This window comes from Pelophylax lessonae (assembly GCF_965119305.1).
Source record: "Pelophylax lessonae genome assembly, chromosome: 4".
Taxonomy (NCBI): Eukaryota; Metazoa; Chordata; class Amphibia; order Anura; family Ranidae; genus Pelophylax; species Pelophylax lessonae.
This window is the reverse complement of record NC_138771.1, coordinates 272,174,548-272,195,695: the sequence shown is the minus strand read 5'-3', so window position 1 is coordinate 272,195,695 and position 21,148 is coordinate 272,174,548. Positions and strand designations below refer to the sequence as shown.

The window sequence follows — 21,148 nt, the reverse complement described above, 5'->3', positions numbered from 1 at the left end:
AAAACCGACTTGACTGGTCACTTCATCAGGTCAGAACGTGCATCAAGAATCTCTTCCAAGCCAGTATTCATAAGCCAATCAGGACGCTTGTTACATGGGGAGGGACATTGTGTTGCTGCAGGCACAGGAGGACATGGAGTGCAATTAAGACAGCATGAGAATCACTCGAAAGAGATTGTGCTATAGCATAGTCTTCCTGTACTGTGTCTTCTCTTTCTATGCTGCCTACAATGTCTTCTTCAAATCACCGCACATGTCCCGGGTTCACAGAGTGGTGAGCAAAAAGGAGAACAGCAGAGGTATGTGCAAATGTAAGCATCAGCAGCTCTGCTCTGCACCTGCTGAGGACCTGCTATATAATAAAGCATCAGTATAATTTACAGATTGGGCTCCATGGCAGAGATCAGCTTGTACTTTGCAGCCTTACCAGTAACCGGTTGACCTAAATTGTTAAAATAAGGCTGACCATACATTATGCAATCCTTACAATTTCCTTTAAACTGGTTGTTAAGCCACTTGCAGGACTTTGTGTAATCCTGTTTGTCTCCTAAGTCTGTGTGCCTCTATGTGTTTTATAAAAACAAAAAAATGCTGTGAATACCTGATTTTAGTGTGCTGCTCAGCGATCACATGGCTGGCTGGCTCTCTCCTCTCCCCATTTGACAGTTGCAGGGGGCGTGGCTGAGATTCCACTACTAATGTCACTCGGGAGGAGAGTCGGCCGGTCACGTGATCGCTGAGCAGCACACTGAAATCCAGTATATACAGCATTTTTTTTTTTTTTTACACAGGCTTAGGAGACAAACAGGATTATTTAACATATTAACAATTAATTGAGCAGCAGGAGGGGTGGGTGAACCATGGTACGGAGCTTACAGGCGGGGAGGGGGGAGGAGGACACAGGAGATCAGAGAGCAGGGCTGCGGATGACGGAGGCACATACACTGGCCACAGTGTCAGGGCTCAGCAACAATGATACACCGTGGTCATTGTACAGGGTAGAAAATGGCAGGATCAGCCAGATTTTTTTTAGGTAATAGAAGGAGCCAAATGACACAGCACAAGCACTGTGCTGTAAAACATGCTTTAAGGGAACAGGATCCATTTTTTTTTTTTTTGGGGGGTAACAAACGGTTTAAATCTTATAACAACTACAGTAAGTAGTGCAGGGGTTTTTGATTGGATACAAATTAAATGGATTGCTTAGGTTTTTTCTCATATAGTTTAGGTAAATTCAAAGGAGGTGGTACAATCAGTTTGTACTTTGTAGCATATATAAATGCTCTAAGAGCTAGGAAAGATAAAGTGGGCTTCCAAATCTGTCAGTCACAATTTGCCTTGCAGTGGCTCCACGAAGGGTCAGATTGTTTCTAAATCTCTGCCCTTAACTGGTACTTCCATTTTTTTAGGGGCACAATTCTCTGTTTTGGTGTCAAATGGGGCAATTTCTGGTGTACGTGATCAGCTCTCAGAGGTTCTCATATGATTGGGGTGCAAAGCAGAATGTATTTTGGGGTGTAATTCGAAGTATGCCCATGCTGTGTGTGAGAAATATCTTATTAAATTGAAAAAAACTTGTGGCATAAAAGACTTCAAAAGACCTTGGGGTGTTTACTCTCCAAAATGTGGTCATTGTGTGGGTGTTTGTTTGTCCTGGTGCTCCAAAAGTGATAGCTAATCAGGAAATTAGATGTGTAATTTATGCCCCTAGAAAGCCTGAAGGTGCTTCTTGGATTTTGGGCCTCTTTGTGGTAGGGCTGTGAAAAGGTCTCACACATGCTATCCTCACACTCAAAAGGAGTAGCAGAATGTGTTTTTCTTAGTATGTGTAATTCTAAGTATGACTATGATGTGTGTTTGAAATATCCTAATTGACCACTTTGCATAAAAAAAAAAAATACATTTTCACTTTTCTCTCCATTTCTCCACATTTCATAAAAACCTGCATCAAAAATTACATTAAGACTCCCTATACCTGTCAGATAATTTGGGAGTGTTTGTTTTTAAAAATGGGGTCAATAGGTCAGTGTTTCTTTTACAGGAATTCAAGAAATATGATAGGTAGTTGGGTAAATGGTAAATTACATGAATAAATTACAACCCTAATTCCAAAAGAAAATTGGGAAATCCAAGGACCACATTTGGACTTTCAAGGAGGGACACTGTGTAAAATCTATATAAAAAAATAGAATTAGATGATTTGAAAATCTCATAAACCCATATTTTATTTACAATAGAAAGCCGAAAACATTTCTAATGTTCAAACTGAGAAAATGTGCCATTTTACAAAAACAAATAAGATAATTTTGAAATTGATGGAGGTAATATGTCTCAGAGAAGTTGGGACAGGACAAAGCTGGCAAAAGTAAGTGGTACTAACAAGGAAGATCTGGTAGAACATTTTGCACCTATATAGGTTAATTGGCAACAGGTCAGTAACATTGGGTATAAAAAGGGCATCTTGGAGCATCAGAGTGTCTCGGAAGTAAATACGGGCACAGGTTGATCAATCTGTAAAAAGCTGCATCGAAAGATTGTCAAATAATTTTCTTCAACATAACAATGCAAAGACTTTAAATATATCATTGTCTACAGTACAAAATATCACCAAAAGATTTTGATCTGTGCGCAATGGGTAAGGCCGAATCGCAATATTAAATGCCCGTGATCTTTGAGACATGAGACAGCACCACCTTACAAATCGGAATGATTCTGTGACTTCACTGCATGAGCCCAGGAATACTTTCAAAAATCAGTTTGCTGTGCCATCCAAAAATGCAAAGTAAAGCTTTATCAGGTAAAGAAGACATATCTGAATATGATCCAGAAGTGCCACATCTACTCCAAGTTACATAGTTACATAGTTTGTGAGGTTGAAAAAGACATCAGTCCACCCAGTTCAACCTATGCTGTGTGTGTGTGTTTGCTGTTAACCGTACATTGTATACCTCTGTATGTTGTGGTCTTTAAGGTGCCCATCTAATAGTTTTTTGAAATTATCGATGCTCCCTGCTGATGCGGAAGAGAATTCCACATCCTTACTGCTCTGACAGTGAAGAACCCCTTACATATTTTAAGGTTAAACCGCCATTTACATTTACAATGGTCTCTTACAAAGTGGAAAACTTTGGTCAGACAAATCTAAATTTGAAATTCTTTTTGGCAACTATGGGCGCTGTGTCCTCAGACTAAAGAGGAGAGATACCTTTCAGCTTATCATCAGCGCTCAGTTCAAAAGCCTGCATTTCTGATGGTATGGGGGTACAGTAGTGTGTACAAAATGGACAGCTTTCACATCTGGAAAGGCACATCAATGCTGAAAGATATATCAAGGTTTTAGAGCAGCATATGCTTCCATCCAGATTACATCTTTGTCAAGGAAGGCAGGACAATGCTAAATGGCATACTGCATTTATGACCACAACAGTGCTGAACTGGTCTGCCTGCAGTATAGACCTTTCACCAATTGAACGTTTATAGCGCATCTTGAAACAAAAATTATGACAAGACTCCAGACTGTTGAGTAGTAAGGATCCTATATCAATTTCGAAATTTCTTTTTTTTTCCCCTAAAATGGTACATTTTTTTTATTTGATATGTCTTCTATTTTGTATTGTGAATAAAGTGTGGGTTTGAGATATGCAAATCATTGCACATATTATGTAAATTTATACACCGTGTCCCAACTTTTTTGGAAGTGGGGTTTGTATGCATACATTATGTTCCTTTGGATTATGGGCCCATTTATGCATCTAAGCTTTGAAAAAGTCTCACATGTGGTATCCCTATACTCGGGAGTCATAGCATCCAGAAGTGTTTTGAGGTGTAGGTATAAGTATTTTCTTCCCTCAGAAATCCATCAGTCATTGAGGTGGTGGCAGTCCCAGCTGTGCACAAAAAATTACAATGGAATCCTGTTCATGGGGTTGGGGAGCTCATGTTCAGGAGTCTCAAGCTCTAGGGACTTTGTCTCCATACCTAGTTCAAGCCTTTTTTCAATCTGTGGAACTCACCGTGGTAAAATAAATCCTTGCTAGCCATCCAGATGATAATCAATGGATGTGAACTATGGTAGCATACCTAAATCACCAAGGTGGTACAAGGTGACCCACTCTGATGTAAGTAGACCAGGGAATCCTGGGTTGGGCAGAAATAAATATGACCTCTTTGCAGTCTACATTAAGGGCACTTCAAATCTGGTTGCAGACTTCCTAAATTGATGGTTGATTCGCCACGGCAAATGGTAAATTGGGATTTTTTTTCTCATGATAGCCCACCAATATGATATGCCAATGGTGGACCTCCTTGCAAAACTGAGCCATCAGAAGTGTAAAACCTTTCTTTTTGCTCTCATAAGGTAAATGGATTCTTAGGGATTTAATGCCCTGTCCTAAGATGGGAATTTCAAACTGTGATATGCATTCCCTCCCCTCTTTCTTATCCCTTGAGTTCCACAGAAACTGGAGTCACTCAGAATGCAGACTGTTTCTGATTGCCCACTGGTTGTTCAGAGAACGTGGTTTTTAACCCTTTAGAGTTTGTCGTTGCAACCTACGAGACCAATCATCTTCTCCAAGGACCAGTTTGGCACCCCAGTCCAGATTTTTTCATTTGGAGGCCCAGATTTTTAAAGTAAAATCCTGAAACGAATGTTCTGTAGGAAGGTTGTCACCAGGAAGATTTAATGCCAAGTATGGGAAAGCTTTTTTTTCCCACATTGTGCAATAGTAGTGTGATTTCCTCTCCCTCTGTTCTGATTATCTTTAACTTTCCTCAAGATGTGGTAGAGACTTGCCTAATGTACCCTTCTTGATTTGAAGCTGACAAAACACCCAGAGAACTGGTCACTCATTCAGTAAAATATTTTGCCACCATGGAATTTGTCCAGAATCCTTAAAGGATTGACTTAACAACCTTCTGAACCATTACAATGTGCTTCAATTTAAATGCTGACGCCTAAGATGACCTTTTTCTTGGGTATCGCTACTGCTACTAATGGGAAGAAAGCTTCTGCTCTTTGGCTGTTAGAAGGTGTCTTCTCTGCAACCTGTGGGATTACCAGAGATTTTGGGAGATCTAGTCCTCCTCTTCCTGGATTAAACAAGCTATTTCATTAGTCTATCAAACGGAAGGTTCACAAGTACCTCCTTCATTAAAGTACATTTAGCCAGATGTTTGGCCACATTTTGGTCAGATAAAGCATGAGCTTTCATGGAATAATTCTGCAAAACAGTTATTTTGGTCTGATCCACATATCTTCCTTGTGCTATAGGTCGGAGGTACTCTCTCAACAAGATCTGGCATTGGCAGGTAGGTTCAGCAGACAAGGGTTCTGCCCTAAGATAGTCTTGTTGTTTACTTGTTGTCCTGGAAGTCAGTTGGGGAAATTCCCAGGAAGATTTACTGCTAATGGAGTCTTCCAGAACCATAAGCCTAATTTCCACCCTATTGTTGAGGGATTGTTTTGTAATGTTTCCCTTATACATTGCTGGAGGCAGTCTTCTTTATCTCAACTGAGTGACAAGGGGGAAAGAAGCGTCTTTTCACTGTTCTGTTGTGTTTCCTGTAGAGGAAGGAACCAATCTTCTCTTAGGTTGCTGTCCTGGAAGACTCCTTGAAAAACTATTATCGATAAGTCTAACTATATGAATTTTCTGTCTATTTTAGGCTCCCTCCACTTGAATAATGAACAGTGGAATCCTTGGGAAGAAAGTGAAAAGAGAATCAAAGATCCCCATGCACAGAAAACAAAAGAAAAATGGAAAAGCTTATTAAACCGCGAACCCCAACAAGAACCTGCTAAGCTCCAAGTACAGATCTGGAGCAAGGCTGCTATTGGTGGGTGAGATCTACATCAAAATATGCTTTAACGTGGGGAAAAAAGTCACAAGGAGCTGTAGTTGAAAGTTTGTAATTGCATAGGCTTAAAGTGATCCTGTTATTTACCCATGCAAAGCAACAAGTTCACTTTAATTTTCACCCCCCCCAGCAGCATTATCCCACCTTTCTTTCTATTCCCTGCTATTTGGTTCAGCCAGTGAGAGTGAACGAAAGTCCCATTTAAGTTAGAAGTTGCCGGGGTTGTATCTTTCACAAAGCTATGTACCCTCCATAAGACAATGCTGATTATTATGGCACCTATCATTCTACTACTAGTTTATCTTGTGGATTACCTGTACAGTAAATCCCCTACATAAGAACATTCAACTTGCAAACTTTCATAGATGCAAACATGTGTTTGCAGCTTTTTTTTTTTTTTTTTATTCAGCCTAGCAGGCTTCTGGAACGTAATTCGTTCACAAGTAGGGGACTTACTGGATGGATTTTGGTGTGGGTACAGCAATATAATAGTATGGCAGAGAATTCAGTGTTATAAAATAATCAGTTACCATGTATTCTGTTCTCTGTAGGACATTACTTGTGGCAGCATGTTTTTGAAGGACCACTTGAACCTACTGATGTCAATGCTCAGTGGCGGGAAGGCAAACTAAGAACAGGAACAACAGAATTCAGGTAGATGATGTCATACTACTAATTTTATATATGATTTTATAGGAAACCTGTTTTCAAAAATAAAGTGTGTGTGGGTATGTGCTGTATATACATGTATACAGTGTGTATGTGTGTGTGTATTATATATATATATATATATATATATATATATATATATATATATATATATATATATACATACACACACACACACACACACACACACACACTATCTCGATGTCTGATAAGAATCCCTGCAAGCCAGACTCTTTATCACCCCATCTTGCTGCCTAGTACAGATATAAATTTTTTAACTAAAGCATGGTACACACTAGTAGTGTGTTATTTTTTTTTTTTTTCTTCATTCAATCCAGCAGGCTGAATGAAAAATTGAAACGCTCAGGAGGAGCCAATGTACTAACAATCAAATGTTAGTACAGCGATCTCCCCTGCTGAGCTATTGTGTTCTGACAGGGGTATGGCCCCTCCGCTAGAACACACAGGTCTGATTGGGTGCCAATCGGCAGAAAGTTTTCCGCCCTGCTCCTTCAACAGAAGCCGGCCAAGGACCGTACACATGGGACGATTGTCAGCCCGTTTCTATTGAACCGGCTCTGATGCCACCCGATATTCGGCCCGGGTGTACGACCCATAAATCTTTTCAATCTGATTATCAGCCTAGATTTATCCATCAAAGGTTGACTGTAATACATTTTTAGGGAGTTTTCCTTAATATACAATCTAATTTGTACAACATGGGTATCAGGGCCATACTCTCTCTTGACACTGCCAAAGCTTTCTATTGCATTGAATGTGACTACATATGGGAAGTGCTACGTGTGATGAGGGTAGACCTAAAAGTTTTAAAATAGGTTCAACTTTATTCCTCTCCAAAGGCCAGAGAGTACCTAGTAACAATTACCTTTCAACTCTCTTCCCATTGGGAAGAGACACTAGGCAGGGCTGTCCTCTCTCATCTTTACTATTAAACCTCTAGCAACAGCAGTTAGACTTCATATTCATATAACTGGACTTATTAGCCACGATAGAGAGGATAAAATAGAAGATAAATTGATAAATTGATTAGGGGAAGAGGCAAGAAAGAAAAAAGAAAAGGCGGGAGGTGTTGGAAGTCGAAGGTTGGAGGTGAACCACTACAAGCTTTTTTTTTGGTGAGTAACGACATTCTTCAATTACATTTTGTGGTTACAGAAAATAAAACAAAAAACACATGCAGAGTAGAGCCTAGTACACACAGGTGAATGTCGGCCAGTGTTGGCCAGTTTCTAATTTCAGCCGTGTGTAAAGCAGCTTGTCCGAGGGGTCATGACCAAAAAAGGCCACCGAGCGGAGTGTTCTGTAGCACAATAGCTCAGCAGAGGAGATTGTTGTACTAATATCGGATAGTTAGTACAGTGGCTCCAACTTGAGCTGTCTTTTATTTTTCCGCTGGGTTGAACGAAAAAAAAAATGAGTAGTGTGCATGAGGCTTAAGACAGAACAACAAGGCTTACAGAGACAAAGGGAGTTAAACTACAACCTACTCTCTACTGATTACAGAGTAGCATACAAAAGCTTCAAAACACAACCAGAAAGTATGGCATATCAATATGAACTGTCTGGTTACAGTCTGAATAGAAAGAAAAATTCAATAAAGAATGGTACCATTATTTACAAAACCAGAACCGTAGTCTAAGAACTCATTATTTACCAGTCATACATAATAGTAAAAATAGATGGTGTTAACAGATCATTAACCTACCCTGGGGACTGTTCTCACCCGAAAGTCTGTTAAGGATTAAAGCAGGTGATGCTAGGTTGGGAGTCAGTAAGCAATCCGCTCCAAATCTGTTCAAATTTGTGATAACTATCCCTGGTTTAGTCTTCCCAAGTGTAAGATAGAGCGCAGCCTTTCTATCAATGGGCATGTTGTGAGAGGTAGCCAATATTGTTCAAGTGTTTTTTTTCCTGGTCAGGTACAACGTTTTGGTTACTGCCTATTTCTGATAAGGTTTGTCACAGGAAAGCTTCAAAGTACCCAGTAGACCAATTTTTGACTCAGGGGAGCAATGTAATTGGAATGCTCGAAAAATTATATCAAACCACATCTTGTGAGTACTAGATCATTTTTCGGCATTTCGGGAAGGAGTGATTGAGACCCCCTTGCCTAAGTGTGCACCTAGAGCACAATAGGGAATCTCTGCTAACAATTGGTATGTTTTTAAAGGAGTCAAATATACTCCATGTAATAGAAATACCTGTGCAACTCTTAGGCTGGCCATACACTATACAATTTTCTTATTCAATTTCCTTTAGATTTACCTTAAACTATGTAGTGCAAGGGCCTGCCTGACTGCATACAAATTGAAATTGTTTAGGTTTGACCCTATATTACATGGTTTTGGTAAATCTAAAGGAAAGTTGAACAAGAAAATTGTATAGTGTATGGCCAGACTTAGGCAGTGCTTCAAGCCACTGCTCTGTAATCTGACCTAGGTCCTTTACCAACTTTTCTTCACACTGTAATGACAATGGGTTATATGACTGGCAAGCAGAGTAGTATATTTGAGATATTAGTCCCTCCTTGTACACTTTATTTAGTGTTAGGTCTGTAAGGCTTTGCTGATTATTTAGAGCACGGCAGAGCTGAAAGAATCCAAAACTAATCTAGATAGAGAGAACTCTGCCAATGTTTTTGATGGATTTAAGTGTATTAGCAAGGTATAATAGAGATGCCTGCTTTTTTCTATAACTCAAGAGCCTTCTCAAATAATTAGCTCTGTGAGCTATTTGTTGTGCCAGAGAGAAGTACACAATAGTACTGGTAGCTGAGGGATTACTTTCATATGGGACTAGGTCATATAAATATTATTTATTGTATATGGGTTTTAAATGCACAAGCCTTCGGAGTTGAGTTGGTTCTTTCTTAGGCCTCATGCACACTGGACGTTTTTACAGCTGCTGTTAGCAGCGTCAGACGTTTTTTTTTGCAGCTGCAGAACGCCCATCCATGTTATTCTATGGCCTCATGCACACATAGAGCTTTTAGGAGCTCCAAGTGGCATAGGCGTTTTACAGCTCCAAAAAAAACCCAGGAACTGTGGGTTCAGGAGCTCCAGCGTCAAGCTGCAAAAAACGTCTGACGCTGCTAAAGGCTCCATAAGGCTTCATAACGTTGCTTAACGTGCGTTAAGCCACGTTATACGTTTTTTTTCTTCCATTCAAAATCAATGGTTCCCTATGGGAGCCTATTGATTTGAATGGAAGTCACACCGCAGGTCGGATCGGGGTGATCCGACTTGCGGTGCGACCTGCACTGTGAGAATCTTGAGGGGGAACTCCACGCCAAAATGGGGAAAAAAACGGCGTGGGGTTCCCCCCCAGGTTCCAAACCAGGCCCTTCGGGTCCGGTATGGAATTTGAGGGTAGCCCCGCGCCGAAAAAACGGCGTGGGGTCCCCCCCAAAATCCATACCAGACCCTTATCCGAGCATGCAGTCCGGCATGCCGGGAAAGGGGAGGGGACGAGCGAGCGGCCCCACCCCCCCTGGATCATACCAGGCCACACGCCCTCAACATGGGGGGGTGTGGGTGCTTTGGGGCAGGGGGGGCTCTGCACCCCGCACCTCAAAGCACCTTGCCCCCATGTTGATGAGGACAAGGGCCTCATCCCCACAACCCTGGCCGGTGGTTGTGGGGGTCTGCGGGCAGGGGGCTCATCGGAATCTGGAAGCCCCCTTTAACAAGGGGGCCCCCCCAGATCCCGGACCCCCTCCCTATGTGAATGGGTATGGGGTACACTGTACCCCTACCCATTCACCCCATAAAATGCAGTGTATGGAAATAACGACAGGAGACGTTTTGGAAAATTTATTAAAAAACTTCATCCGGCTCTTGTCCTCTCCGGGGGTCTTCTGCTGTCTTCTCCTCTCCGAGGGTCTTCTGCTCTTTTGCTGTCCGCCCTTCTTGTCTTCTCCTCTCCGAGGGTCTTCTGCTGTCCGCCCTTCTGCTGTCCAATCTTCTTGTCTTCTCCTCTCCGGTCTTCTGCTCTTTTGCTGTCGGCTGTCGGCTGTCCTTCTTCCTCCGGTCCTCCTCCGACGACGTCTCCAGCGATTATGCCGGCCTCTGGTCTCCGCAGCTTATTATATAGCCATTAGGGGCGTGGCCGCCAGATGACGTCATCGGGAGACCACGCCCCCTCGTGTCACAGATGACGTCATCTGGCGGCCACGCCCCTAATGGCTATATAATAAGCTGCGGAGACCAGAGGCCGGCATAATCGCTGGAGACGTCGTCGGAGGAGGACCGGAGGAAGAAGGACAGCCGACAGCAAAAGAGCAGAAGAGCAGAAGACCGGAGAGGAGAAGACAAGAAGATTGGACAGCAGAAGGGCGGACAGCAGAAGACCCTCGGAGAGGAGAAGACAAGAAGGGCGGACAGCAGAAGACCCCCAGAGAGGAGAAGACAAGAAGGGCGGACAGCAAAAGAGCAGAAGACCCTCGGAGAGGAGAAGACAGCAGAAGACCCCCGGAGAGAAGACAAGAAGGGCGGACAGCAAAAGAGCAGAAGACCCTCGGAGAGGAGAAGACAGCAGAAGACCCCCGGAGAGGACAAGAGCCGGATGAAGTTTTTTAATAAATTTTCCAAAACGTCTCTTGTCGTTATTTCCATACACTGCATTTTATGGGGTGAATGAGTAGGGGTACAGTGTACCCCATACCCATTCACATAGGGAGGGGGTCCGGGATCTGGGGGGGCCCCCTTGTTAAAGGGGGCTTCCAGATTCCGATGAGCCCCCTGCCCGCAGACCCCCACAACCACCGGCCAGGGTTGTGGGGATGAGGCCCTTGTCCTCATCAACATGGGGGCAAGGTGCTTTGAGGTGCGGGGTGCAGAGCCCCCCCTGCCCCAAAGCACCCACACCCCCCCCATGTTGAGGGCGTGTGGCCTGGTATGATCCAGGGGGGTGGGGCCGCTCGCTCGTCCCCTCCCCTTTCCCGGCATGCCGGACTGCATGCTCGGATAAGGGTCTGGTATGGATTTTGGGGGGGACCCCACGCCGTTTTTTCGGCGCGGGGCTACCCTCAAATTCCATACCGGACCCGAAGGGCCTGGTTTGGAACCTGGGGGGGAACCCCACGCCGTTTTTTTCCCCATTTTGGCGTGGAGTTCCCCCTCAAGATTCTCACAGTGCAGGTCGCACCGCAAGTCGGATCACCCCGATCCGACCTGCGGTGTGACTTCCATTCAAATCAATAGGCTCCCATAGGGAACCATTGATTTTGAATGGAGGCAGAAAAAACGCTGCTAACAGCTACTGTGGCCAAACGTGCAATAACGCTAGTAGAAAAAGCTACTGAAAGCACGTTTTTACAGCTGCTGTTTCCCGGCGTTATGTAAACAGCTTTGGAGCACGTTTTTATGACGCCCTGTGTGCATGGAGCCTTAAGGAGTGATGTAAACATCTGGATAAGACCATCCTGTAGAATCCTGTGCTGTTAAGATAATGCAGCCAAGGGTTAGGGACTGACAAACCCTCTCTTTCCAAAGCAGGTATAGATGTTTAGAACTTAAATCTAGGGGGCCTGATGTTTAAAATAAGTTTACAAAATAGTGTACCTATTTTGTGGAACAATTTTTTATGCATACATCGGCTATTGTAAATTCATTGACACCCACCGACATCCGTTCTGTCCGCTAAAAACAGACTGATGGCGATCCGTTCCCCATCCATCTGGTGGATAGAACTGTATGACAGTCGGATGGAAACATGCAAGTGTTCTGTTTCCATATTACAGCTTTTAGGAGGACAGCAGGCTGGGTCTATGTCTGTTCTGCATCAGCAGGGCGGATATGAACCTGTCATTCACCTACTCAGCGGTGAGATCCCATGCTGAGCAGGTGGATCCGCTGGCTGACTCTGCCAGTGTGAAAGGGGCCTTATACTATGGCTATAACATGTTCAGGGAGGTTGTTGTATTTTCTATAAATAAAAGAACATCATTATTATTCTTCTTCAAGTTATTGTATTTGATTGTTAACTTTGTAATTTTGAGTGTTGTCATACGTGGAGGCCAAGACTTCATCTACTACCGTTAAAATTCCCAACTTGTTGCATTCGTTTGTGGGATATGTTCTGGTTTCACACCTACTGTAACTTGCAATGTGTTGCTTTTTGTCTTCCCAACGACATACGGATGTGTATTCATGTCTACCTGTACAACAGTCCTCTTTTGTACCTTGTTTAAAAAAACGATTAAAAATTATTGGAAAAGAAAAGCTTCTTGATAAAAAAAAAAAAAAATGCAGAGACCAGGAGGCATTTGTACTTGAACCTTTGAATAGAAAAGTTATGGCAGTTTGTGGTGGGAGAGAGCTGTCTTCCCCAACTCACGCATCTTTCTACTGGACTAGATTGGGACAGGAAGTGGGTGGGCCAGCTCTTGACGTTGCCAGGAATTTTAATAATTAGGCATATTCTAGCTCGCAGGGCTCTCATATATTTTAAGGTACTGTATTGTACAGGGACCCATGTATCCAGTTTAGCAGATAAAGTAATAAAGGTTTTCTTGTCTTTATAAACTTATATACAACTTTAAACAATATTTTTGTAACTGTTTGTTTTTGTTTTTTTGTTTTTTTGCATAGCTTTATCACTGGGTCTGCAGTTGCTCCTGGATATTTCTCAGTGGAAAAAGTGAATGTTGTTCTTGTTCTGAATGGCAGAGAGGAAGTGAAGATTTCTTTCGCTACTCAGTGGCTACAGTACACACAGACATTGGTTGAAAACCACAAGCTCCATCATGTTGCTGTAGTAATGCTAGGAAATGAACAGTGCAATAATGACTGGATCCTTCCATATTTGAAGAAGAATGGAGGGTTTGTGGAAATTCTATATCTTGTCTATGACAGCACTTGGATTAATGAAGAGAGTATTTTTCAGTGGCCACTGGGTGTTGCTACGTAAGTATGTCAATACTATTTGAAAAATTCGCTCAAAAGTATAATGGTGAGACAGATGAAAAGAAAATGGTTAATAACTGCACTCCCGATTTTGACAAATCTGATCATGCAAAAATGATATATATATTGTGCCACTATACATATAAGTGCTCAAACCATAAATGGTGAATGTGCCAATTCTATCACCATCTAACATAAAAAAATAGTAAATAGTGTCCATTGATTTCAACAAATAAAAAAGTCCAAGGTGAATCCAAGCAAAAACATGATGATTCAACACCAAAGTGACCTATTGTGCTTCCTCTCCACCAGCATACGTGCACGCAGCTCACTCACCAGAACTTCTTGACCCCTTTTACAGGAAGCCAAGAACAGCATTTGGTAATGTCTAGTTGAGGAATAGTGGGTGCAGAACACTCTTCTTTTACCCTCACGTATCCAGCCAAGGACTCGGGTGTTAAGAGGGCATCCAGATCAGCAGTAACGATGCTCCTGCACATTTAAACTCTCAGCATGGGGCTGCAGCCTGGCAGGGACAATCAGCAGGGAGCACAGAGCACACAGCTGGCCATGCACACAGAGGAGGGAGTGAGACCGATACATTCGGTTCACTATAAACTAAAAAAAGAAAAAGTTATTGCTGGAGAGAGTATGGTAATGCACACACCAGTTGCTTATAGGTGCACAACATCAACGAAAAGGTAGTCTATTGTGATACTCAAGGCCAAATATATACCCCTTTACTTTTTATAAAGCAAGTTTTATAGCAGTTTCCATTCACTTTTATGGTGAAACGGAAGCGCATGCCTACCTTATTGTCTTCATGTTCCTAATATAGAAGGCAAGCCACAAATATGGAGTGCATAACTGTTTCTAAACCCAAAACATCCTAAAAAGGTGTATGAATAACTTGATGCCGATGCTGCTTACTAAAATTGTTTTTTGATGCATGTTCTGCCTTCTTTATATTATGTCAACATTGTTTCAGGTATCGAAGTTTTCCAGTTGTTGATCCAAATTGGTCATTGGTTCATGATTCCAGGCCATATCTTTGCAACTTTCTGGGAACTGTATACAACAACTCATCTAGGGAGGTTCTTATGGAGGTTATAAAGAAAGAGGGACTTGATCAGCTTTGTTGGATCTTGCCCAGAAATCAGTAAGCTGTCAAATTTTTGCTTTACTAGTTTTACATGAATTTTATCAAAACTGTTGTCATGTTACTTGTAGAGGTTACACCTATTTAAAGTGCATATAAACGTTAGCAGTGAACTTGCTTTTTGGTCTGTTAAATACACTGCTCAAAAAAAAAAAAAAAAAAAAAGGAACACTTTGAAAACACATCAGATCTCAATGGGGAAAATTATCATGCTGGATATCTATACTGATATGGACTTGGGTAATTTGTTAGGATTGAAACGATGCCACATCGTTTGATGGAAATGAAAATGATCAACCTACAGAGGGCTGAATTCAAAGCCCCCCCCCCCCCCCCCTTAAAATCAAAGTGAAGAAATGATGCAGCAGGCTAGTCCATTTTGCTGAAATTTCATTGCAGAAACTCAAAATGGTATTCAGTAGATTGTATGGGCCCCACGTGTTTGTATGCATGCCTGACAATGTCGGTACATGCTCCCAATAAGACGACAGATGGTGTCCTGGGGTATTTCCTCCCAGATCTGGACCAGGACATCACTGAGCTTCACAGTTCAACCTGGTGGCGTCGGATGGACTGAAACATAATGTTCCAGACGTGTTCTATTGGATTTAGGTCAGACGAGCACAGGGGCCATTCAGTGGTATTCCTTCCTCCTCCAGGAACTGGCTGCATACTCTCGCCACATGAGGCTGGGCATTGTTGTGCACCAAGAGGAACCCAGGACCCACTGCACCAGCAGTGGGTCCAAGGATTTCACCCCAATGACTAATAGCAGTCAGGGTGCCATTGTCTAGCCTGTAGAGGTCTGTGCATCCCTCCCATGGATATGCCTCCCCAGACCATCACTGACCCACCACCAAACCGGTCATGTTGAACGATGTTACAGGCAGCATAATGTTCTTCACGGCTTCTCCAGACCCTTTTATGTCTGTCACATGTGCTCAGGGTGAACCTGCTCTCATCTGTGAAAAGCACAGTGCACCGGTGGCGGACCTGCCTTTTCTGGTGTACAATGGCAAATACCAATCGAGCTCCACATTGCTGGGCAGTGAGCACAGGGCCCACTAGAGGACATCGGGCCCTCAGGCCACCCTCATAAAGTCTGCTTCTAATTGTTTGGTCAGAGACATTCACACCAATGGCCTGCTGGAGGTCATTTTGTAGGGCTCTGGCAGTGCTCATCCTCTTCCTCCTTGCACAAAAGAGCAGGGATGGATCCTACTGTTGGGTTAAGGACCTTCTACGTCCCTGTCCAGCTCTCCTAGAGTAACTGCCTGTCTCCTGGATTCTCCTCCATGCTCTTGAGACTGTGCAGGGAGATATGGCAAATCTTCTGGCAATGGCACTTATTGACGTGCCATCCTGGAGGAGCTGGACCCCCGGTGCAACCTCTATAGGGTCTAGGTATCGCCTCATGCTACCAGTAGTGACACTGACCCTAGCCAAATACAAAACTGGTGAAAATCTGTCAGAAAAGATGAGTAGGGAAAAAAATGTCAGTGGCCTCCACCTGTAAAACCATTCCTGTTTTGAAGGTTGCCTCGTTTGTTTCCCATGTAGTGTACCTGTTGGTAATTTCATTAACACCAAAGCAGCTGAAACTGATTAACAAAGCCCTCTGCTATTTAACTGACAAAATCAATATCCCAGGAGATTAATTGTCTTGATGCTATACTCTGATTAAAAAGTGTTCCTTTATTTATTTTTTATTTTTTTTAGTAGTGCTATAGCGCTGAGAAGTTTCAGTGTTCTGTAACACAGCCTAGAGTGACATACAGGGCAAGTGTTTTCACCCTAGAACAGGAAGTATGTTACTGACAAGCAAAAAAGGGGGAAAAGCCTGAAACAAGAAAATTAATGCAGCCACCCCATCTAAGATTCAGAATAAACACAATAAAATGACCAATAATTGCCATTAGTACCAAGTAAAACTACTCTAATATTCCATCTATACTATTAAAATACAACATAGAATACATAATTGAAAAATACCAGAAAATCAAACTACCAAATGTAAATAGTACACCATCTTCTCTAGCATTACCCAAAATAATAAATAACAAAATACCATCCTTTAAAAACTACATAAAAATCCAGATTCTAAACCAGATTCAGTCCTCACATCCAGCACTCGCATAGAAGAATTATATAATTTGATGACCACATACAAAAATATTTTTTAAGAACTGATAAGCTAGAATATAATACATTTTTGTTCATTCATTTAGTTGCGCTTTAAGAGCAGTTAATGTTTTTCTAGAGCTTTCCAGAAAACAATTGGGCATTATTAACAAAAGGTATTGAAAATAAGTTTATCCCTTGTAATGCCACCACAAGAGTCCATTGTCTGGTCGCAGATGCAGCCTAATTTAAAAAAAAAAAAATGTTTTAAGTCCGTCTGTTCTTAGACTATGGACATCCAAGTATTTACCCCTTTAGGACCGCAAAGGGGGTAGGGGTTTGGAGAGGCATCAGGGGTCTGAACAGACCCCCAATGTCTCTATTTGAGACAGAGGAAGGACTGAAGACAGACGGACCTGGCAGTGAAAGGGTTAAAGGTAATGTATAGCAAAGGCAAGATATTTTTTTAGTGTTGGAGTGGAGAGGGGATAAAACACCTTTCAGGTTTGTTGTTGCTGCCTGTGCGCCCCATAAGAGAGGTGTTACCTGCAACTGCACTCGCGAAAGCCGGGTACACATGGGTCGAATGACGGGAGACATTTGCCGGTTCGAAAAAGAAAAGCAGCCGATATTCGGCCCGTGTGTATGTCGGTCTGTCGGATGTGCATGCTAAAAACCCAGCAGCCAACTGATCCCGAACAGCGCTCTCAGCCAATGCCAGAGAGAGCTGATCGCAGTGTTCTGGGGGCAGGGGGCGTCCCCCTGTCAGAAGAGGAGCTCGCTATACTAATTTTGCATAGTTAGTATAGCGGCTCCGACCAGAGTCGACCGTTTTTTTGTTTTTTTTTTTCCTTCAACCCAACTAATAGTGTGTACCAGGCTTAACGCTGAACAAGAAGTTCTCTGTACGTAGCACTGACTGGGCATTCACAGATGAACAGATAGTAAACATTGCTATTCATGTTTACTATCTCTGCATGCATGAATGAAAGCAGGGGTGATCAGTGCTAAATACCCTGGTGTTAATTCAGCACAGACAAAAGATAGTTAATTATTGACATGCATATTTACTGAGCCATCCTGAAGAATCCTTACCACTGTCCAAAGCCACCCCACCTGTCACTGGAACTTTTCCATTTGGGTGAGGGAGGCAATTACATTTTGATTGCCTAAATCAGTGGCTTGTCACCTGCTGATAAGTTCCCCTATTAGATTGTAAGATTTAACGAGCAGGGTACTCTAATTCCTTTTGCACCAAATTGTATTGTAATTGTAATGTCTGCCTTCATTTTGTTAAGCGCTGCGCAAACTGTTGGCGCTATATATATCCTGTATAATAATTCTTTTATTCAGCAGAGCCAGGATTACACTTCTGATTTAAGTTCATGGTCGCTGATGTGACTGTGAGCTTTTAGCAAAGGGGAAAGCAGCCGTCGTAGCGTATACTAACCTAAGCAGCTTTTGTTCCGCCATATCCCCTCCGTGGCAATACAAAGGTTAAATGCTTTTAGATTAAGCAGGTCAGCACATTAAATTGTCCAGTTATTGGAAGTCCTTTTAAGGCAACAGTCATTAATATTATTATATATGATTTATATAGAGTTGACAGTTTACGCAGCGCTTTACAACTTGAGGGTAGACAGTACAAATACAATACACTTTAATACAGTAGGAATCAGAGCTATTGTTAATAAATCATTAGAGCTTACAATCTAAGAGGGAGGGTCAAGTGATACAAGAGGGAATAACTGTGGGGGATGGGCTGATGGAGAAAAAAGTACAGTAGTTAGGTGGATGCCAGATAGGTTTCTCTGAAGAGATGTGTTTCAGGGATCGTCTGAAAGTGGACAAAGTAGGAGATAGTCTGACAGGTTGGGGTAGAGCATTCCAGAGGATGGGAGAAGCTCAGGAGAAGTCCTGGAGGCGAGCATGGGAAGCGTTTACAAGGGAGCTAGAGAGCAGGAGGTCCTGGGAGGAACGAAGAGAACGTGTTGGTTGGTATTTTGAGACCGTATTAGTGATGTAGCTGGGCGCCAAGTTATGGATGGCTTTGTAAGTTATGGTTAGTAACTTGAATTCAATTTGTTGGTTGAGTGGCAGCCAATGGAGGGATTGGCAAAGAAGGGTAGCAGACACAATTTTTGTAACTTCTATCTCTTACTAAAAATGGATTTTTGTAGACCTATCACTTCTTATAAAAACAGTTGGACTGACAAGAAAATCCACCTACTCCTTACCGAAATATTCAGCTGCCAATCAACCTCACGCTCTAGTTTCACTAACATCACCTGATTTATTCAACACAGTGACTGCAGAAATGAAAAGTCAGGAGTGATGGAGTAATAAAGTCCCAAGGCCTCCTACACATGGAAGTTTAACTCCCAGCTTCAGTAAGAATTCAGCGGGTTCCTGTGGCTGGATTCCCAGGTACTTGTAGACAGTTGCAGACGCTCAGCCTTTACAAAGCAATGCCAGGCTGGCAATGGCCGCATCTGTCAGCAGGTGTTCCCATATAATCCCTTATGGAGCGATTACCTGCTGTTAGGGACAGATCTCCTCTGTACACAGTGTGTTTGCACCCAGAGGTGATCAAGGGTCCCTAAGCACAGGTAATCGCTCTATGCACAATCACATCAGAACACCGGCAGACAGTATAACTAGGCTCAAACTGTTTTCAGTAAGGTCGTTTTAAAAGGAAAGACGACTTGACAGTAAATTGGCTTTCTAATAATCTATATATGTGTTATTTTCCCTTCTGTTGGCAGTGGATGAATTTGATTCATTTTACATGAGTAGGTCATGAACATTTGTGTTTGTGTTTCGTAACAGGTGGCAGCCACAGGAGACAAATGAGAGTTTTAAAAGTTACAACGATGCACTGCTGCAAAGTGACCTTACACTAAGTCCAGTAGGAATAAATACAGAGTGCTATAGAATTTATGAAGCTTGCGCTTATGGCTCTGTTCCTGTAGTAGAAGATGTGATGACACCTGGGAATTGCGGAAACTCTTCTATATACAACAATGCTCCTTTGCGGTTACTGAAGTTATATGGAGCACCGTTTATTTTTGTAAAGTCTTGGAAAGAGCTCCCTAGCATTATAAATAAAGAAAAGAACATGAGTTTACAAGAGAAAATCCAGAGGAGGAAACAAATTCTAGAATGGTACAGGCAATTTAAATTAAAACTGCAGCGAAGGTTTATTGATACACTTGAGAAGACTTTTCTTCATCGTGATACGTGAAGGATTATTTGTCCAAAAGGATTGATTTATCTTTCTATTATGTTTTTGTTGGACTTTGTACTTGCACTACTGCCCTCTAGTGGTTTATTTCAGAATCCTTAGAAAAAGTGCCACCAAATGCCCAGTGCGTTGTTTCAGTAATAGTTTACAGTGCTATTGGTTGTGTGCTTTTAAACTTCAAACACATTTCCTAATAAACCTAGGACTGCAGCTGGGATCAGGTGAATGTGATTATTTATAAAATTCTTTACATACCTCTCTGGGAAAGTTTTCAAGATGTAAATAAAAGTAATAAACTATTAAATACCTCTGCATTGTAAAATGGCTTGATGTGTGTTAACCATTGGAATACCAGCCTGTATATATCCTGTTATTACTGGCCATTTTTCAGTGCTGTGATAGTTTGACAATTACTTGGTCATGCGATAATGCACCCAAACTAATTTTATATCATTTTTTTGAGACAGAGCTTTTTTTTTGGTGGTGTTTGATAGACAAGGAGTTATAAGAGAAAAAGACAAAAAATATGGAAAAAAACCCCAAATGACAGAATGTGTGAATTAATGATTGCAACACAGGGCTGAAGATGACTGAAGATAACACCTGCGGCCTGCTTTCCTGGTAAGGTCTGGGCCGACGAGGTTTAAATATGGCATCTGTTGGCAGTTAACACAGTGATATAAGGTCTGCAGCACAGCTCTCCTCTCTGACACGACCCTAGAGGTAAGGGATGGCTGCTCAGTACTGCTGTGTTTACACATGCAGTCACTGTGATCACATGTGCTTGAATTACTCAAATTGGTTAATTTATTTGGTCTGTTTAAAGACTGCTTGATCACAGGCATTCAAGAGGTGTGTTGGCTGCACATGTGCAATTTGTGTAGCAGTATTTATAAATGGCACTCCATAAAACTGTGTCCACCAACCTGCAGTTTTTTTTACAATGCTGTGGTGATAACCAATTGATGACTGTAGAAGGTCCATGGATCTCCTTGATTTGCAGTGGTAATACTGGGATGATACCTGCATGCGTCATCCCGGTATGAAAATTTTCAGCCGGCGATTCCCTGTACTGCAGAAGTGATTTGAGTGGCTGAACAGCCACACGATCACTCCTGCAGTTTAGCGAAGACCCTCCCACCGCCTCCTTTCCTGGGCTTGGTTGTCTGA

General features: G+C 42.3%; 1 protein-coding gene across 1 annotated transcript; it reads left to right on the top strand.

Annotated features, from left to right (window-relative positions):
• The first annotated feature begins 37 nt into the window (after positions 1-37).
• On the top strand, positions 38-20,440 carry RXYLT1 (ribitol xylosyltransferase 1). Its single transcript, XM_082255433.1, has 6 exons — positions 38-299; positions 5,668-5,838; positions 6,411-6,513; positions 13,140-13,454; positions 14,443-14,613; positions 19,564-20,440. The coding sequence occupies exons 1-6, from the start codon at positions 155-157 to the stop codon at positions 19,976-19,978; spliced, it is 1,320 nt and encodes a 439-aa protein (XP_082111559.1). The 5' UTR covers positions 38-154; the 3' UTR covers positions 19,979-20,440.
• Positions 20,441-21,148: the final 708 nt, after the last annotated feature.

Excerpts from the sequence above, each read along its gene's own strand:
- RXYLT1 (XM_082255433.1), top strand. The coding sequence starts at position 155 with ATGAGAATCACTCGAAAGAGATTGTGCTATAGCATAGTCTTCCTGTAC. Across the intron at positions 300-5,667 it reads CAAAAAGGAGAACAGCAGAG|GCTCCCTCCACTTGAATAAT; the intron begins GTATGTGCAAAT and ends TGTCTATTTTAG. Across the intron at positions 6,514-13,139 it reads ACAGGAACAACAGAATTCAG|CTTTATCACTGGGTCTGCAG; the intron begins GTAGATGATGTC and ends TTTTTTGCATAG.